The sequence below is a fragment of the Eleutherodactylus coqui genome, chromosome 1 (assembly GCF_035609145.1).
Source record: "Eleutherodactylus coqui strain aEleCoq1 chromosome 1, aEleCoq1.hap1, whole genome shotgun sequence".
Classification (NCBI taxonomy): domain Eukaryota; kingdom Metazoa; phylum Chordata; class Amphibia; order Anura; family Eleutherodactylidae; genus Eleutherodactylus; species Eleutherodactylus coqui.
The window spans coordinates 432,708,875-432,722,560 of NC_089837.1; the positions used below are offsets into that span (position 1 = coordinate 432,708,875).

The following is a 13,686-nucleotide window of genomic DNA, read 5'->3' on the forward strand; positions in this document are numbered from 1 at the left end:
CTTTCATTGATCCATGCACACATGCGTGTAGGCACTGCGTGTAGATACGCATGAGAAATAGATCGCAGTATGTTGTATTTCTCGGCTATGTTGTCCATATGCTATACATTACGTATGGGTGGCGACTCATACGCAACCCCGCTAAGAAGAAAAATTACAGTCACACTGCGCATGTCTGTGTGCATGAGGTACGCGAGCATGCGCTGTACACTTGCTGCCCATATACGGCCTCTGACATCTCTATGATGGCAGAACCGGGATCACAAACACCGGTAAAATGCAATATTTTACCGATACGCCCCGGGTCACGAGGCCTCAGTAAATCTGCAGTCAATGCAGCTGTAATACACTTATCGGAAATCGAAAAGTTTGACTTGGAACAGAACTGCAAATCAAAGAGGAGGGTCACGCTGGCTTCTCCCCGCCCACAGCATGCTGACTGACAGCTTTCTCCCTATACACAAGCAGGGCAAGGGCTGTCAGTCTTTATGCTGCGGGTGGGGAGAAGCCACATTCAAAGTCAAACTTTAAAGTGTGTTTATTGTGAAATGACACGGGAGCAATGTGCATATGTGTCCTGGGCTCATGCCGCCCGCGGTTTGGCCAGCGGTGACAGCTTCTCTTCAAGAATTGTGACTTTTTTTTTTTTACATTGCAAAATTTGTGGAATGTCACTCCAGTAGCTGAGAGGCAAACTAATGATATTAATATTTAACGATACAACCGTGTGAACTCTGATACATTTGTCATTATTTCAATTGAAAAGGGTTAAAACTTAAAAAGCATGAAAACTGGAATCAAAAACCACCAAGGCCAAAATTGGTTTGGGTATTATGAAGTGGTCTTCTCATGTTGTACCACAATATGTACTAGAGTATTGGAAGCAGCATCTTGTTATTCAGTGTATGAAAGTGTCCCTACGCCGACTGTAACGTTACAGGCTGTGAGACGCCCCTGACTGTACAGGGCGCTACTCGTTCCTCCTGCCACTGACTCAATCAGCGAGGACCTTGTTGCGCATGCGTGCTGGGGAGTCACCGAGTTCGTTGTCAGGGCTGGTTGCTATGGACACAGCGGAGCCGCTCTGAATCTATGGAACGTCGGGACTGCAGGTCTACGGAGCGGTCATGTGACCCCAGCGCTGCGGGTGAGATATAAACTATTAGTACATAGCGACGGCCCCGATATAGTAGTAGTACGTACTTAGTTATAGGCTGCATTTTCTGTATATTGTCACACAATGGAGCAGAAGTGGCTTACACTTTAATAGAACTTCTGCCTTCAGCAGTTAGTATGGAGTCCAGGTGTCCTTTATGTGTCACTATAAACCACTATTTCATAGTTGTAGATATTTCTGGGAAAGTTTGATTAAAATAAATATGATTCTAATTACGGCTGCAGCGAACTTTGTTCTAAGGGAGAATTTACGCATAACATCAAAATACGCCACTAAATCCTCAACAATTTCGCAACCAAAAACGCAAGTGGAAATATGTTACGTGAAATTCTGTACGGAAATCCTCAGCATAATTCTACAGCTAATACACCACAAAATCTGCAACAATTAGGGCCCCTTCACACAAGCGTACGTGTATTTGCAGAATGAATGATGCTTTTTTGCGTGCATATGGCGTATTTTACTGTACTCGTTGCTCCCGCAAAGCATGTCCGTGCAAAGACGCACTGATTGAGAGGGCTAATTAGTCTTAATGAGTTCAAGATGAGTTCTTTTTCCAGCGGAATTATGCATTGTTTCAGGCATCTCCCTGTGTATAGCGCACACATTTGTGCAGTCCCCATTGACTTTTATGGGGACCTTTCGTGTGCAAATACACAGAAAAGTAGAGAATACTGTTTGCGTTTTTTTTGCACGCGACCAAAATACAAGCACAACATATGGAAATTGAAATAAATAGGTTCTATTCTCTGCATATTGCGTGCGCAAATTTTGCACATGCAAATACACCCGTGTGAAGCCAATTGTTGTTCAATTGTATCCGCAAGATAGTTAATCAATAGTAGATTAGTGAGGATCATCTGTTCTCCGGGCCAGCGCATTTGTGCACTGAGCTGATTTTTGCAGGAAGCACACAGCCCTGTTCCTACTACAGTGGCCTGGCTTGGTATTACAGACAAAGTTCCCATTGAAGTGAATGAGAACTTTGCCTGTAGTACCAAGCCTGGCCACTGCAATGAGAATGGAGCTGTCTGCTTCTTGCAAAAATTGTCTCAGTGTGTGAGCTCAATGGCCCAAGGAACAGCTGATCAGATTGGGTCCTATGTGGTGGAATCTCTCGAATATACTATTGGTGGCCTACCCTAGGGATAGACCATCAGTAGTTTACAACTGGACAACCCCTTTAAGCCTCATTTTTAGGGAAATCTGAACCTATAGAAACATTTCTAATATTTTGTTGGAAATCCTGCGCTGAGATATAACGTAACTCAGTATTTCTGTATTGTAGGAAAATCTATCAGATGACGTGACAAGTGCCAAGCTGTGAACAGAGAAGCCAAGTGACTATTTCAGTAGGTAATGCAGTTTATTATGCATTAGATACAGAGGACATAATATACATGAAATATATAATCGGCACCCCTGCATTCTTTTTCAAGGAAGGGCTTTACATATAAACTCTTCCCTGAAAAAGAAACATTTTTGTGTAAAAAAAAACAAGAAAAAAACAACTTACCTCTCCGCCGCTGCCGTGACCCCCACGGGCATGAAGAACACATCTGCCGCATGCGGCAGATGTTTCCTTCACGCCCGCTAGTTAAAAGAATTCCCTGCTGCTACATCTGCCACACCTGTGGCAGATGCAGAAGAGGAATTCTTCAATTCTCAACCGCGGCTGTCACACATGACAGCTGCAGTAGAGAATCCTGCTCCCCCCCCCCCTCCCTCATTGGATATCAGGGAAGGGCTTTAAACATAAGCCCTTCCCTGAAAATCCAAAAAATGTTGAGTAAAAAAGAAAAAGCATACTCACCTCCCCTCAGCTGCCGGGGCTCTGCCGCGACTTCTGGAGCTGTCCCTGGCTCAGTAGTTCTGAGGTATCAGCAGGCGGTGAGTATTTTTTTTTGTCTTGTACACTATTTTAAATGGCTTTTCAGGGAAGGGCTTTATTAGCCCCCCCCCCCCCCCCCCCCCCCCCGAAAAGCCATTGATGGCTGCCGGGGCTCAGCGGTGACTTCTGCCTCTGTAGCGCTGCGAGACCCGCACAGAAATAGAGCATGCCGCGCTTTGTTTTCTGCATGTGATTTCACGCGGACAAATCACGGCCGTCTGCATAGGATTGCGTATTGTAATGCAATCCTATGCAGGCGTGCACGGGCGGAAATTCTGCGGGAAATCCCACCGCAGAATTTCTGCCCGTGTGCAGGGGGCCTTAAACACATGAATGCTCACTGAAGTGAGGTATTTACATATGCAGATCGATGTGGATATAAGTAGACAGATACTTTGCTACTAAATACTGTTTGTCCATATATTCTTGCTGAACATTCTACACCTCCTACCTCCCCACACCCACATCCCCCTTCAGGCCTGAATTAAACTGCAGATCAGCAACTGTTCATTTCCTTTCCAGCTATTATTAGTGCATTATGAAATGTAATGTATGCATACCACAATAGGAAAACATTTAGCAGCTTGAAGACCCTCCCCTTCCCAACACAACCCAATCTATTCACCTGCTCAGTGGCTGAAATGTCTTCTGGTTTAGGAAAGAGATTGCTTTTGTTACTTGGTTGTTAAGAATTGCATTTCAGTTGATCGTGGGGTATAAAGCTCCATTGACACGAAACAATGTTTAGCATTCATTTTCCATCAGTACAACTGTCAAGGAGTAGCTTCCCTATACCGGTAGGTAACAATATCATTGCCTTGTGGTGGCCTTCTTAGGTGCAAACCCCCAGGCACTGCAAATGTGTTGCTACTACCCTGTTTCCCTGAAAATAAGACATAGCATGATTTTCCAGAATTTTTGAGGATGCAAAATGATTTTTCAGGCTTTTGGAGGATGCTTGAAAAATAAGCCCTACTCCAAAATTAAGCCCTACTAACAGTTAAAGGGGTTGTCCCGCGCCGAAACGGGTTTTTTTTTTTTTCAACCCCCCCCCCCCGTTCGGCGCGAGACAACCCCGATGCAGGGGCGTAAAAAAAAAAACCGCTCGGCGCTTACCTTAATCCCCGCGCTCCGGTGACTTCTATACTTATCGGTGAAGATGGCCGCCGGGATCCTCTTCCTCCGTGGACCGCAGCTCTTCTGTGCGGTCCATTGCCGATTCCAGCCTCCTGATTGGCTGGAATCGGCACGTGACGGGGCGGAGCTACACGGAGCCGGCATTCTGCATGAGCGGCCCCATTGAAGACAGGAGAAGACCCGGACTGCGCAAGCGCGGCTAATTTGGCCATCGGAGGCCGAAAATTAGTCGGCACCATGGAGACGAGGACGCCAGCAACAGAGCAGGTAAGTATAAAACTTTTGATAACTTCTGTATGGCTCATAATTAATGCACAATGTACATTACAAAGTGCATTATTATGGCCATACAGAAGTGTATAGACCCACTTGCTGCCGCGGGACAACCCCTTTAATTTAAAAAGTCAAAATAGTGTCCAGGCAGCTATACATGTAAGGGTGCATTCCCACGAACGGATATCGGCTCGGTTTTCACGCCGAGCCAATATACGTCGTCCTCATCTGCAGGGGGGGGGGGGGGGGATGGAAGAGCCAGGAGCAGGAACTGAGCTCCCGTCCCCTCTCTGCCTCCTCTCCACCCTTCTGCACTATTTGCAATGGGGAGAGGAGGAAGGGGCGGGGCTAATTCTTGGAACTTATCCCCACCCCCGTCCCACCTCCTTTCATTGCAAACAGTGCAGAGGGGCGGAGAGGAGGCAGAGAGGGGGCCGGAGCTCAGTTCCTGCTCCTGGCTCTTCCATCCTCCCCCCCCCCTGCAGATGAGGACGACGTATATCGGCTCGGCGTGAAAACCAAGCCGACATACGTTCGTGGGAATGCAGCCTAAAAAAGTTAAACCTTTTTGAACAAAAATTAATATAAGACACTGTCTTATTTTCGGGGAAACACGGTAGCAGCGTTTACATATACTGATGGGGCAGCTAACAAATATGTTCTTTATGTCGGCATTTATGTTTGGTCTTTCGTGTGCATCTACACTGGACAATTGTTGTTACAATTATCCAAAACATGACAAATTGGAACGGCATGTAGATGAACAGGAAAGAGGTGATCTTGAAAGTTAAACAAATCCTGCAAGGAAAACTAGTTAAGTTGAATTCGTGATTAATAATAAGGCTGGGTTCACATGGGGCGTATTCCCGCCGGAAATCCCACGGTTTGCCGGCAGCAAAAACTGCGAGATTTCCGCCGGGAGAACCGCTGCGGAAAAACCCGCGGCGGCTTTGAAGCGGCCCGGCCACTCGCTCTTCCGCTGCGGCCGGCGCTCCCATAGAGGAGAGCGCGGCCGCGGTGGAAAGAAAAGATAAATAGACATGCTGCATCTTCTGAAGCCGCGGCTGCGGTTGCCGCAGCCGCTGTTCCAGCCTGACTTACCGCAGCGGATTGGCCATCCCGTGTGGACGAGATTTCTGAGAAATCTCGACCACATGGCTGGCTAATCCCGAGATTAGCGGCCGCAGGCGGATTTGCCGCGGCAAAATTCCGCGCGGAATTTCCGCAGCAAATCCGCCCTGTGTGAACCCAGCCTAAACTTTAACATATGTGTTAACTTTTTTCTTGTTTATCTAGGTAAACATGTTAAATCACATTTTAGAATGTAGGATATGCCTTTCTGAGTATGCACCTCTTTTTTAATGAAATGACTTGTCACAGTTCCATCCTGTTCCACTTCCCTAGATTAAAAACCACGAATAGAGGAGTTTTCAAAAGAAATTGAATAAATGGAGGAAATGGCATAAAATAATAAAAGAACAAATACTTACCTGATAAATCTGCTGCTGAGATTGTTGTTTTTTGTTGTTATCTTGCTCTAGCTGATCACATGCAATAAGGCCACACTACTGCTGCAGCCAATCACTGGCCTCAGCAGCCTTGTGCCGAACACTATTGAGGTGTGCGATTGGCTGCAGCAGTTACGTGGTCATACGGGCAGGTCATCACTGCAAAAGGTAAACAAGGACCATCAGGAACCACTGGAGTGGAGGCACTGGAGCTGCAGTAGATTTATCCGTGTATAGGTGCTGTTAGGTCTCCCTCACACAGGCACCTTTTTCAGCGATTAATGCGGTGTTTTTAGTGCTGTGCTAATCGCGGTATAATGCTCCTGTTTTGTTTTTTTATGGAGCCTCTTAGACAGCAGCTCATTTTCGGCTCTTTCTAGCGTCGCGATTTTCGAGCGGAGTCTCTTCTATTTTTTAATTTTAGCGCACCTCATCCATTATGAGGTTTGCTAAACTCCGCTGTAAAAGTAAAGTCACGCAAAGTGCCATGATTGTGTGAGGGTGGTCTTATTTTATGTCATTTAACCTATTAAGTCAATTTTCTTGCAATCTGAGAAGATCCTTTTGAGGAGGATCTATCATGTCCTCATCCCTGAGGACGCGGCTGTATAGCCTTGCAGCTGTGACCCTGCTGACCCAACAATGTGTTTTCTGCATTCATACTCACCTCCCATACCCCCATACAGCCTCCTCTTAGATTCTGCTCCTGTTGTTGTGAATGTGTCAAGTGGGTGGTCCCCATCACTTACTTTCAATGGGTGACATCAGTCTTGATTAACACAGTGGTGTTGGTCATCTACTTAATACATTCCAAGTGGCAGAAGTATTAACAAAAGACATCACTAGAGTCAGCATGGCCAGGGCTGCAAGGCTGTGCAGCCAGCTGCTGACTGAGGACATCATGACAAGTCCTCTAGAAGTAGCTGCTCATTGCCATTAATACAGAGATGGGATTTTGACAAGTATGTGAATGCTATAGTGCAGTGATGGCGAACATTTTAGAGACCAAGTGCCCAAACTGCAACCCAAAACCCACTTATTTATTGCAAAGTGCCAACATGTCAGTGTAATAGTGACATCCCACAGCGGCCCCAATGTAATAGTGATATCCCACAGCGACCCCAATGTAATAGTGATATCCGACAGCAGCCCCAGTGTAATAGTGACATCCCACATGCCATAAACACATGAGTATGAAACTACTAAAACCAATTGCATTTCCTTCTCTTTAGTAATGGAGCTTCCATGTCTGCCACTGAAAAGTATGTTGGAACCACCAAAACTCTTGCGTAGACCTCTTCCTCCAAAAATCCTCCCTATACTCAGTGGAAAACGGCCAAACTCAGGCCATGAAACAGGTAACATCTGAATTGTGGTCACAGTTCACCCCAATATGCCTTTGCCCCTATGCCACACACAGGAGTGTAACTATTATTTATGGAGTGTCACTCGGGTATATACGAGCAGTTGCCATATTGCTTCTGGAGGTCTTTTGCTTAATTGGGGAAAGCAGGCATGGTGGAATCAAATTTGCAGTGGATGTTCCTGCTTAACCAAATAAATGCAGTCATCATTTACCCATCACCCAGCTCCTTTTCTCAATCAATAATATATGAGGAGCGTCTCTAGTCCAATGAGGAAAAGATGAGGATGTAGGAGCTCTGGGTCCACAAGAATAGCCTTTTTATATTTCCGTCGACATAAGTGTGCGAGGGCTCATTTTTTGCAGGACGTCCTGTAGTTTGCATTGGTATCATTTTGGAATACTTACGACTTTTTGATTGCTTTTTATTGCATTTTTTTCTTGGAGATAGGGTGACCAAAACAGTGCATTTCTGGCGTTCTTTATTTTTTTCTGGCGAGATTCATCGTGTGGGGTAAATAATGTGTTACTTTGATAGATTGGACTTTTTCGGACTCAGCAATACCAAATATGTATTTTTGTTTTATAATTTAGATTCTTTTATTATAAATATGGCAAAACATTTTTTTTATTTTTTGTTTTTTAATAATTAGTAAGACTTTATTGATCTTATTTTTACTTTATTTTTTTTTCCCAGAGGGGACAACACATTGCGATGCTTAGGTCACTCCTGCAGTATGATGTAATGCCATAGCATGACACCCGCACAGCTCCCTGTGATCTCATTGCAGGGGGCCGTATGGGATCCCCGAACATCGTTTGGGGGATTTAAAGGGTTAAAAGCTCCGATACAGCAATTGAAGGGTAACATCTTCGATGAGCTATTGGTGCTGTTGACGCCGAGTGTTGGCGTAAGAAACAGCCGGCAGCTATGATGTATGGAGGGAGATCACCGCGCCATCTCCCTTCATACACACCCTGCAGTTGCAGGATGTATCAACACTATAGACTGGTCACTAAGCGGTTAAGGAGTATTTATTTCTACTTTTTTGCTCATTTTCTAATTGCTACAGATACCTGTGTTTATTTCCACACAGTTTTTCCAGTTGCATAAATATGTAGCTGTGAAATTAATAAAAAACACCCAAACATTTCCAATGCCAAGAGTAGTTGTGAAGGAAATTCCAGTAATAGGCCGGCTTCCCACGGCCATGATGGGCTCCGCGGCGGAGCCCGTCAAGGCGCCCCCCAGAGACCCCAATACTTACCTCCGAATCCGGAGTCTTCCGTCCCGCATGACGCTTCGACGCGCATGTGCAATAGAGCGCATGACGCGCTGCAGCGTCATGTGATGCGCTGGCCGCGTCATATGACGCGCCGGCCGCGTCATATGACGTGGCTGGCGATGGGCGGGGAAGCGGTTTCACGCTATCTGTGCTACAGCGGAAGATAGCGTGACGGACGGCTTCCATTGACCGCAATGGAAGCCGTCCGTGCTTACACCCGCGGCAAATAGAGCATGCTGCGGGTGAGGACGGGTGATTTCATGGTGCGGAATTCCGCGATGGAATTCCGCACCATGAACATTGAGCTATTAGGTTTAGAGATGAGCGAATATACTCATTTCGAGTAATTACTCGATCGAGCACCGCGATTTTCGAGTACTTCCGTACTCGGGTGAAAAGATTCGGGGGGCGGGGGGAGGCGCGGCGGAGCGGGGGTAGCAGCGGGGAACAGGGGGGATCCCTCTCTCCCTCTCCCCCCACTCCCCGCTGCAACCCCCCACTAACCCACGGCGCCCCCCAAATCTTTTTGCCCGAGTACGGAAGTACTCGAAAATCGCGGCACTCGGGCGAAAAAGGGGCGTGGCCGAGTAGGTTCCCTCATCTCTAATTAGGTTCAATAGAACCTAATAGCTGCGAGCAACGCGGCAGATTTTCGCCGCGTATTACATGGCGGAAATCCGTCTGTGGAAAGGATCGCATAGAATAAGCATACATTCAAAGCTAAAAAGTAAAAGATACATAAAGTCTGTGTTTGTTTTATTCAGGAGTTCCACCTTTTTACACACAAGAAAATCAATCAAAGATCTTTTCAGTGCAAAGATCAAATCATGAAAGCAGTATAGGCAACTATGTTGTGGAAAAGATGGACCTTCTCACTGAAAGTATTTATGTGCTTAATGTATGTGCTTACAGATCTTTTTATAAAGGACTTTGTCATTGGATGAACTCAGCAGGGCTGGCTGCATAGCTCCACAGTCGCTGCCCCGTTGACTCCGCCAAGGTTATTTTGCCCTTATACCCACTTCTCTTCACCTGGACAGGCTCTTCTTAGGTCTGGTTCCCAGTGCTCTCAATGTGTGAAGTGAGCAGTCCCTACTGCTCACTCTGCGTGGTTGACATCAGACCATCAATCAAGTCTAATGTCACCTATAAAGTGTGAGTAGTGAGGACTACCTAGTTGACATTGCCATTGCTGGGAGCTGGACCCAAAAGAGCTCTCCTGGGCAAAGGAAAGTAAGTATGAAGGAAGAAAATGGGAATAGAGTCAACATTGCAGCAGCTTCAGTGCCACGAAGCCTGCCCTGATGACTTCATCCAGTGACAGGTCCCCTTTAAATTACAAATGACTCCCAATGAACCCAACAAACCTCTAAAGACTGTTGATCCAAAAGCAGAATGTCTATATGTATGGTTGGCTTTCTTATGACCTGGCTATAGCAAAAGTAAGTGTCATTTCTTTTCCTGAGCTAGTGGATGGAGACTAACTGTCTTCCAAACACTACACACATAGTGTATGGATATCTGCTTCTCTCTATAGTACACCCTCTGCATCATAATGGACTTTATACAACAGTACTGAGCAGTGTAGATGTCAATTCTGCACTGGGGTGAGATAAAACACTTTCTACAACCTGCAGCCACGTCTCTGTGTGAGTCTCTCTTTTGCCAGCAGCATTTTCTTCCTCCTATCCTCTGTATAGCCTTCTGTTCTGGTGACCCAGCATATGGACTTCTGTGTACAGATTTGATTAATGATCACTGCAGGAGGCAGCGGGGAGGAGGGGAGGAGCTCGATAGGTGGAGAAAGTAGCATTTTTCTGTAATACTATGTTTAAAAGTTTCTTATTTTCAATTGTACTATTATGAAAAAATAAAAAGTTTAGTTACTCTTTATATTGCAATTTTTATTACAGTTAAAAGGGCATCTGTCACACGTAAAGTGATAGACTCTCTGATTCCAGCAGTGTATCATTTCTATGTGAATATTGTGTAGTCTTATGAAATGTACAGTTCAGCAGTTGCAGTGTATTCATGAGCTATGAGCTCTACAGGTCCCAGTTGAAGGCTCTTTTCCTATTACTGTACATAGGGAAAAAACTGTCAATCAGCAGGTTGTTACTGCAAATAGTAGTATACAAAGTTATCATCCATCCCTAAGTGTTGTGTTTGTATCTATGATTACAATGATGGGGAGCGAAATAATTTAAGACCTCCTGTGCATGAAATAATTTAAGACCTCCTGTGCATGACCTCCAGAATGCAACATGCATAAACGAAGAATGAACATAGGAAATGAATGAGTTTATTCATCTACTGAAATACACATGTAGCAATATGTAACAACTACACAATCACTTGGGTTTTTACTTCACAGATTGGATCGTTGACCAGGAAGCCCCTACACCGGCTGCGAGTAGATTACATAGTGATGATTACGCATTACACTGGAACGACGTGAGCATATTGAGCCGTAACCAGGGACCACACAAGTATGCTATCTCCGAGCAAACACAAGATTTACAGTTAATGCACAGCGGACCTGCAGACTTCCCATCAAAGAGGCGCCACAAACAGCGAGTAGTAAATGTTCTGTCAAATGAGAATGAAAATCCTCGCTACCAACTTCTGCCTCCAGAATTTGCCTTTAATGACATATTTGCAAAATCAGCTCATCATGCAGGAAATGTAACTGATTTGTTAAGGAGGCAAACAGTCTCTAAATTGCCCTACAGAATCATAGAAGACAACATTGCTAGGTTACAGCAAAAAACCCAAGAAAAGGTTCACAGCGTGATATTGTCATCTCATAAGCTACCTGAGATATCACACCGAATCCCACCACGGCTGCAGCTTAATCTCGGTAATGAGTTATGTGAAGTCTATGCTTTATATAAACAATACCGTATTATCTTTGCGATATGTTGAGTGTTTTAATTGATCTGCGCTTGCAACATGTATATTTCCCCTGACCTTTCAGGAATTCAAGCATCTGAGCTCGCGTATTGCCATTGTTAGACGATATCCACTAGAGGATACTGATCATTTATGTCTGAGAGAAGTTTAATGTTTCACATATTATACATTTTTGCTGTTAAGAGTGAAAATCTGTGAGACATCCTGCCAGCTGCGCTTCATCAGCCGGCCGCCTGAATCGCTGTAAAACAATGGGTGTTAGGGCTCATTCACACGGGCGTAAATAGGCTGCGTATTACCCGTGTATTTTCTATGTGCATTACATGCAGTGATGAATTCCCATTGGGACACAATGTGGCTTATTTATTTACTAGTCATTCTAAAAGTTAGACAGTCTAAGGCTGGGTTCCCACAGGATTGAAATCCTGCGGAATGACCGCACGGAAAAACCTCAAGATTTTCGCTGGAGAAATGCAAGGCCGTGGGTCTTGGAGCGGCTTTGCCCGCCTGCATTCTGCGGCAGCCATCTATTCCCGTAGAGAGGAGAGAGGCCGCCACGGAAACGGGGAAAGAATTGACATAGCGCATGTTTGAATTCTGCACGGCATGTCAATTTCAGCACGGCTTTGCCGCAACCGAATGGCTGCAGTGTGTGGACGAGATTTTTCCAAATCTAGTCTACTTAGCTGGTTTATCCCAGGATAAAAAGTCGCGGGTGGAAATTCCGTGCAGAAAGTCTGCACCAAAATTCTGCGGCTCTTACGTCCCATGTGAACCCAGCCTTAAAATGCATCAGATTTATCATAGTAAGACCTCCTGCACACGGCAGGTCCGGATTCAGACAGCGGAATCACGCACGGAATCCAGCCCTGCCCACGGCCCCTGCGTATCTGCACTTTTCTTCTTTTTCTGTACTGCGGATGGGCCAGACATTGCGCCGGTGCACGTGTGCAGTACAGATTTCCCACGCCGTCACTAGGCGATGACATTGGAATTGACATTCCTTAATGACCGCGGATCAGATTCTGCAGCATATATCATCCTGTGGGGAGGAGCCCAAACTACGCTGAATGATAAATCTGTTGAATTTTAAGACTAATTTAAGTTTAGACCACCTATTAGTTGGCTTCGTTTATGCCAACAATTGCGCCAATTTTTTAGGTCAATTTAGTTTTACAGTAATAAGGTTATTATCCAAGTAAACGCTGAGCAAATGTGTAGTTTAGACCCTTTCAACCCTCATGCTCCTTATTCCATTGGCAAATTTCTCTGGAACTGAAGATTTGGATGTGTACAGAAGTTTGGTTATTAGGGATGTGTTTCCGTGACTTTATTATTTTTTTTAGATTTTTCTAAAAGTAAATTACAGAACTTCTTTTAGCTGTTACCTGCCTATACCAGGATGCTTATCTCGGTTGGCCTGAGAGAGCCAAAGTCCTTTGCAGATTAACCCTTTCCAATCCACTGTCTGACCTCTGAAGACATTATGATTTAGGGCTGTACAGCTCCGATGTTGGAAGACGTCCGTCGGGGTTCTCTTACTGTATATTGCCAGCCTCTCTGCTGTCGCAGCCTATCCAACATGTCACCTCATGCAGTACTGGCTTTAGCCAGCATATAGTGCTGTTGTATGACAGCAGAAAAAAGTGAGCCCCCTAGGAAAACCAGGATGCAAATTGGATTGGAAAGAGTTAAAGGGAATCTGGGATGTACTTTATGCTGTCTTCACTGCCAACCAGGATATATGGGCAAGGCTACTAGGTCTTAAAAACCACTGCACTTTACCCCACAAGTGACAGACTGCTGTAATCAGCATGCCTGTCACTATGCTGCCCACATTGAGGGCAGCATAAAGTTTATGAGAGGTTTCCTTTAAGCTTCTATTTTTATGCCAGAAATAAACATGTGAGGCATATCATGATATAATGAAAATTATTTAGTACTATGTGGGTTTAACACCATTTACATAAATAACATGAGAGTATTATTAACTACATTTCAGTAGGTAAGTAGGTGTAAGTGACATACCTTGCAGTATGTTTAGTGGCCATAGGAAGATGATTGTGTAGACATGCCAATGTCAACATCTAGTGCAAGAAAGAGAAGAAAGCACCTTTTGATTCTTTTGTATGAATTCA

At 45.0% G+C, this 13,686-nt stretch overlaps 1 protein-coding gene across 4 annotated transcripts in view; it reads left to right on the plus strand.

The window, feature by feature from the left end:
• The first annotated feature begins 1,078 nt into the window (after nt 1–1,078).
• Nucleotides 1,079–13,686, plus strand: part of LRRC63 (leucine rich repeat containing 63) — a 32,930-nt gene continuing 20,322 nt past the window's right edge. For 3 of the 4 annotated variants that reach the window (XM_066593292.1, XM_066593325.1, XM_066593314.1), the window contains exons 1-4: nt 1,079–1,147; nt 2,466–2,533; nt 7,219–7,344; nt 11,010–11,495. In XM_066593292.1, the coding sequence (XP_066449389.1) occupies nt 7,221–7,344; nt 11,010–11,495 (610 nt within the window). In that variant the 5' untranslated portion in view covers nt 1,079–1,147; nt 2,466–2,533; nt 7,219–7,220. The remainder of the gene's footprint in view (nt 1,148–2,465; nt 2,534–7,218; nt 7,345–11,009; nt 11,496–13,686) is intronic. The other variant, XM_066593303.1, reaches the window with a different exon arrangement.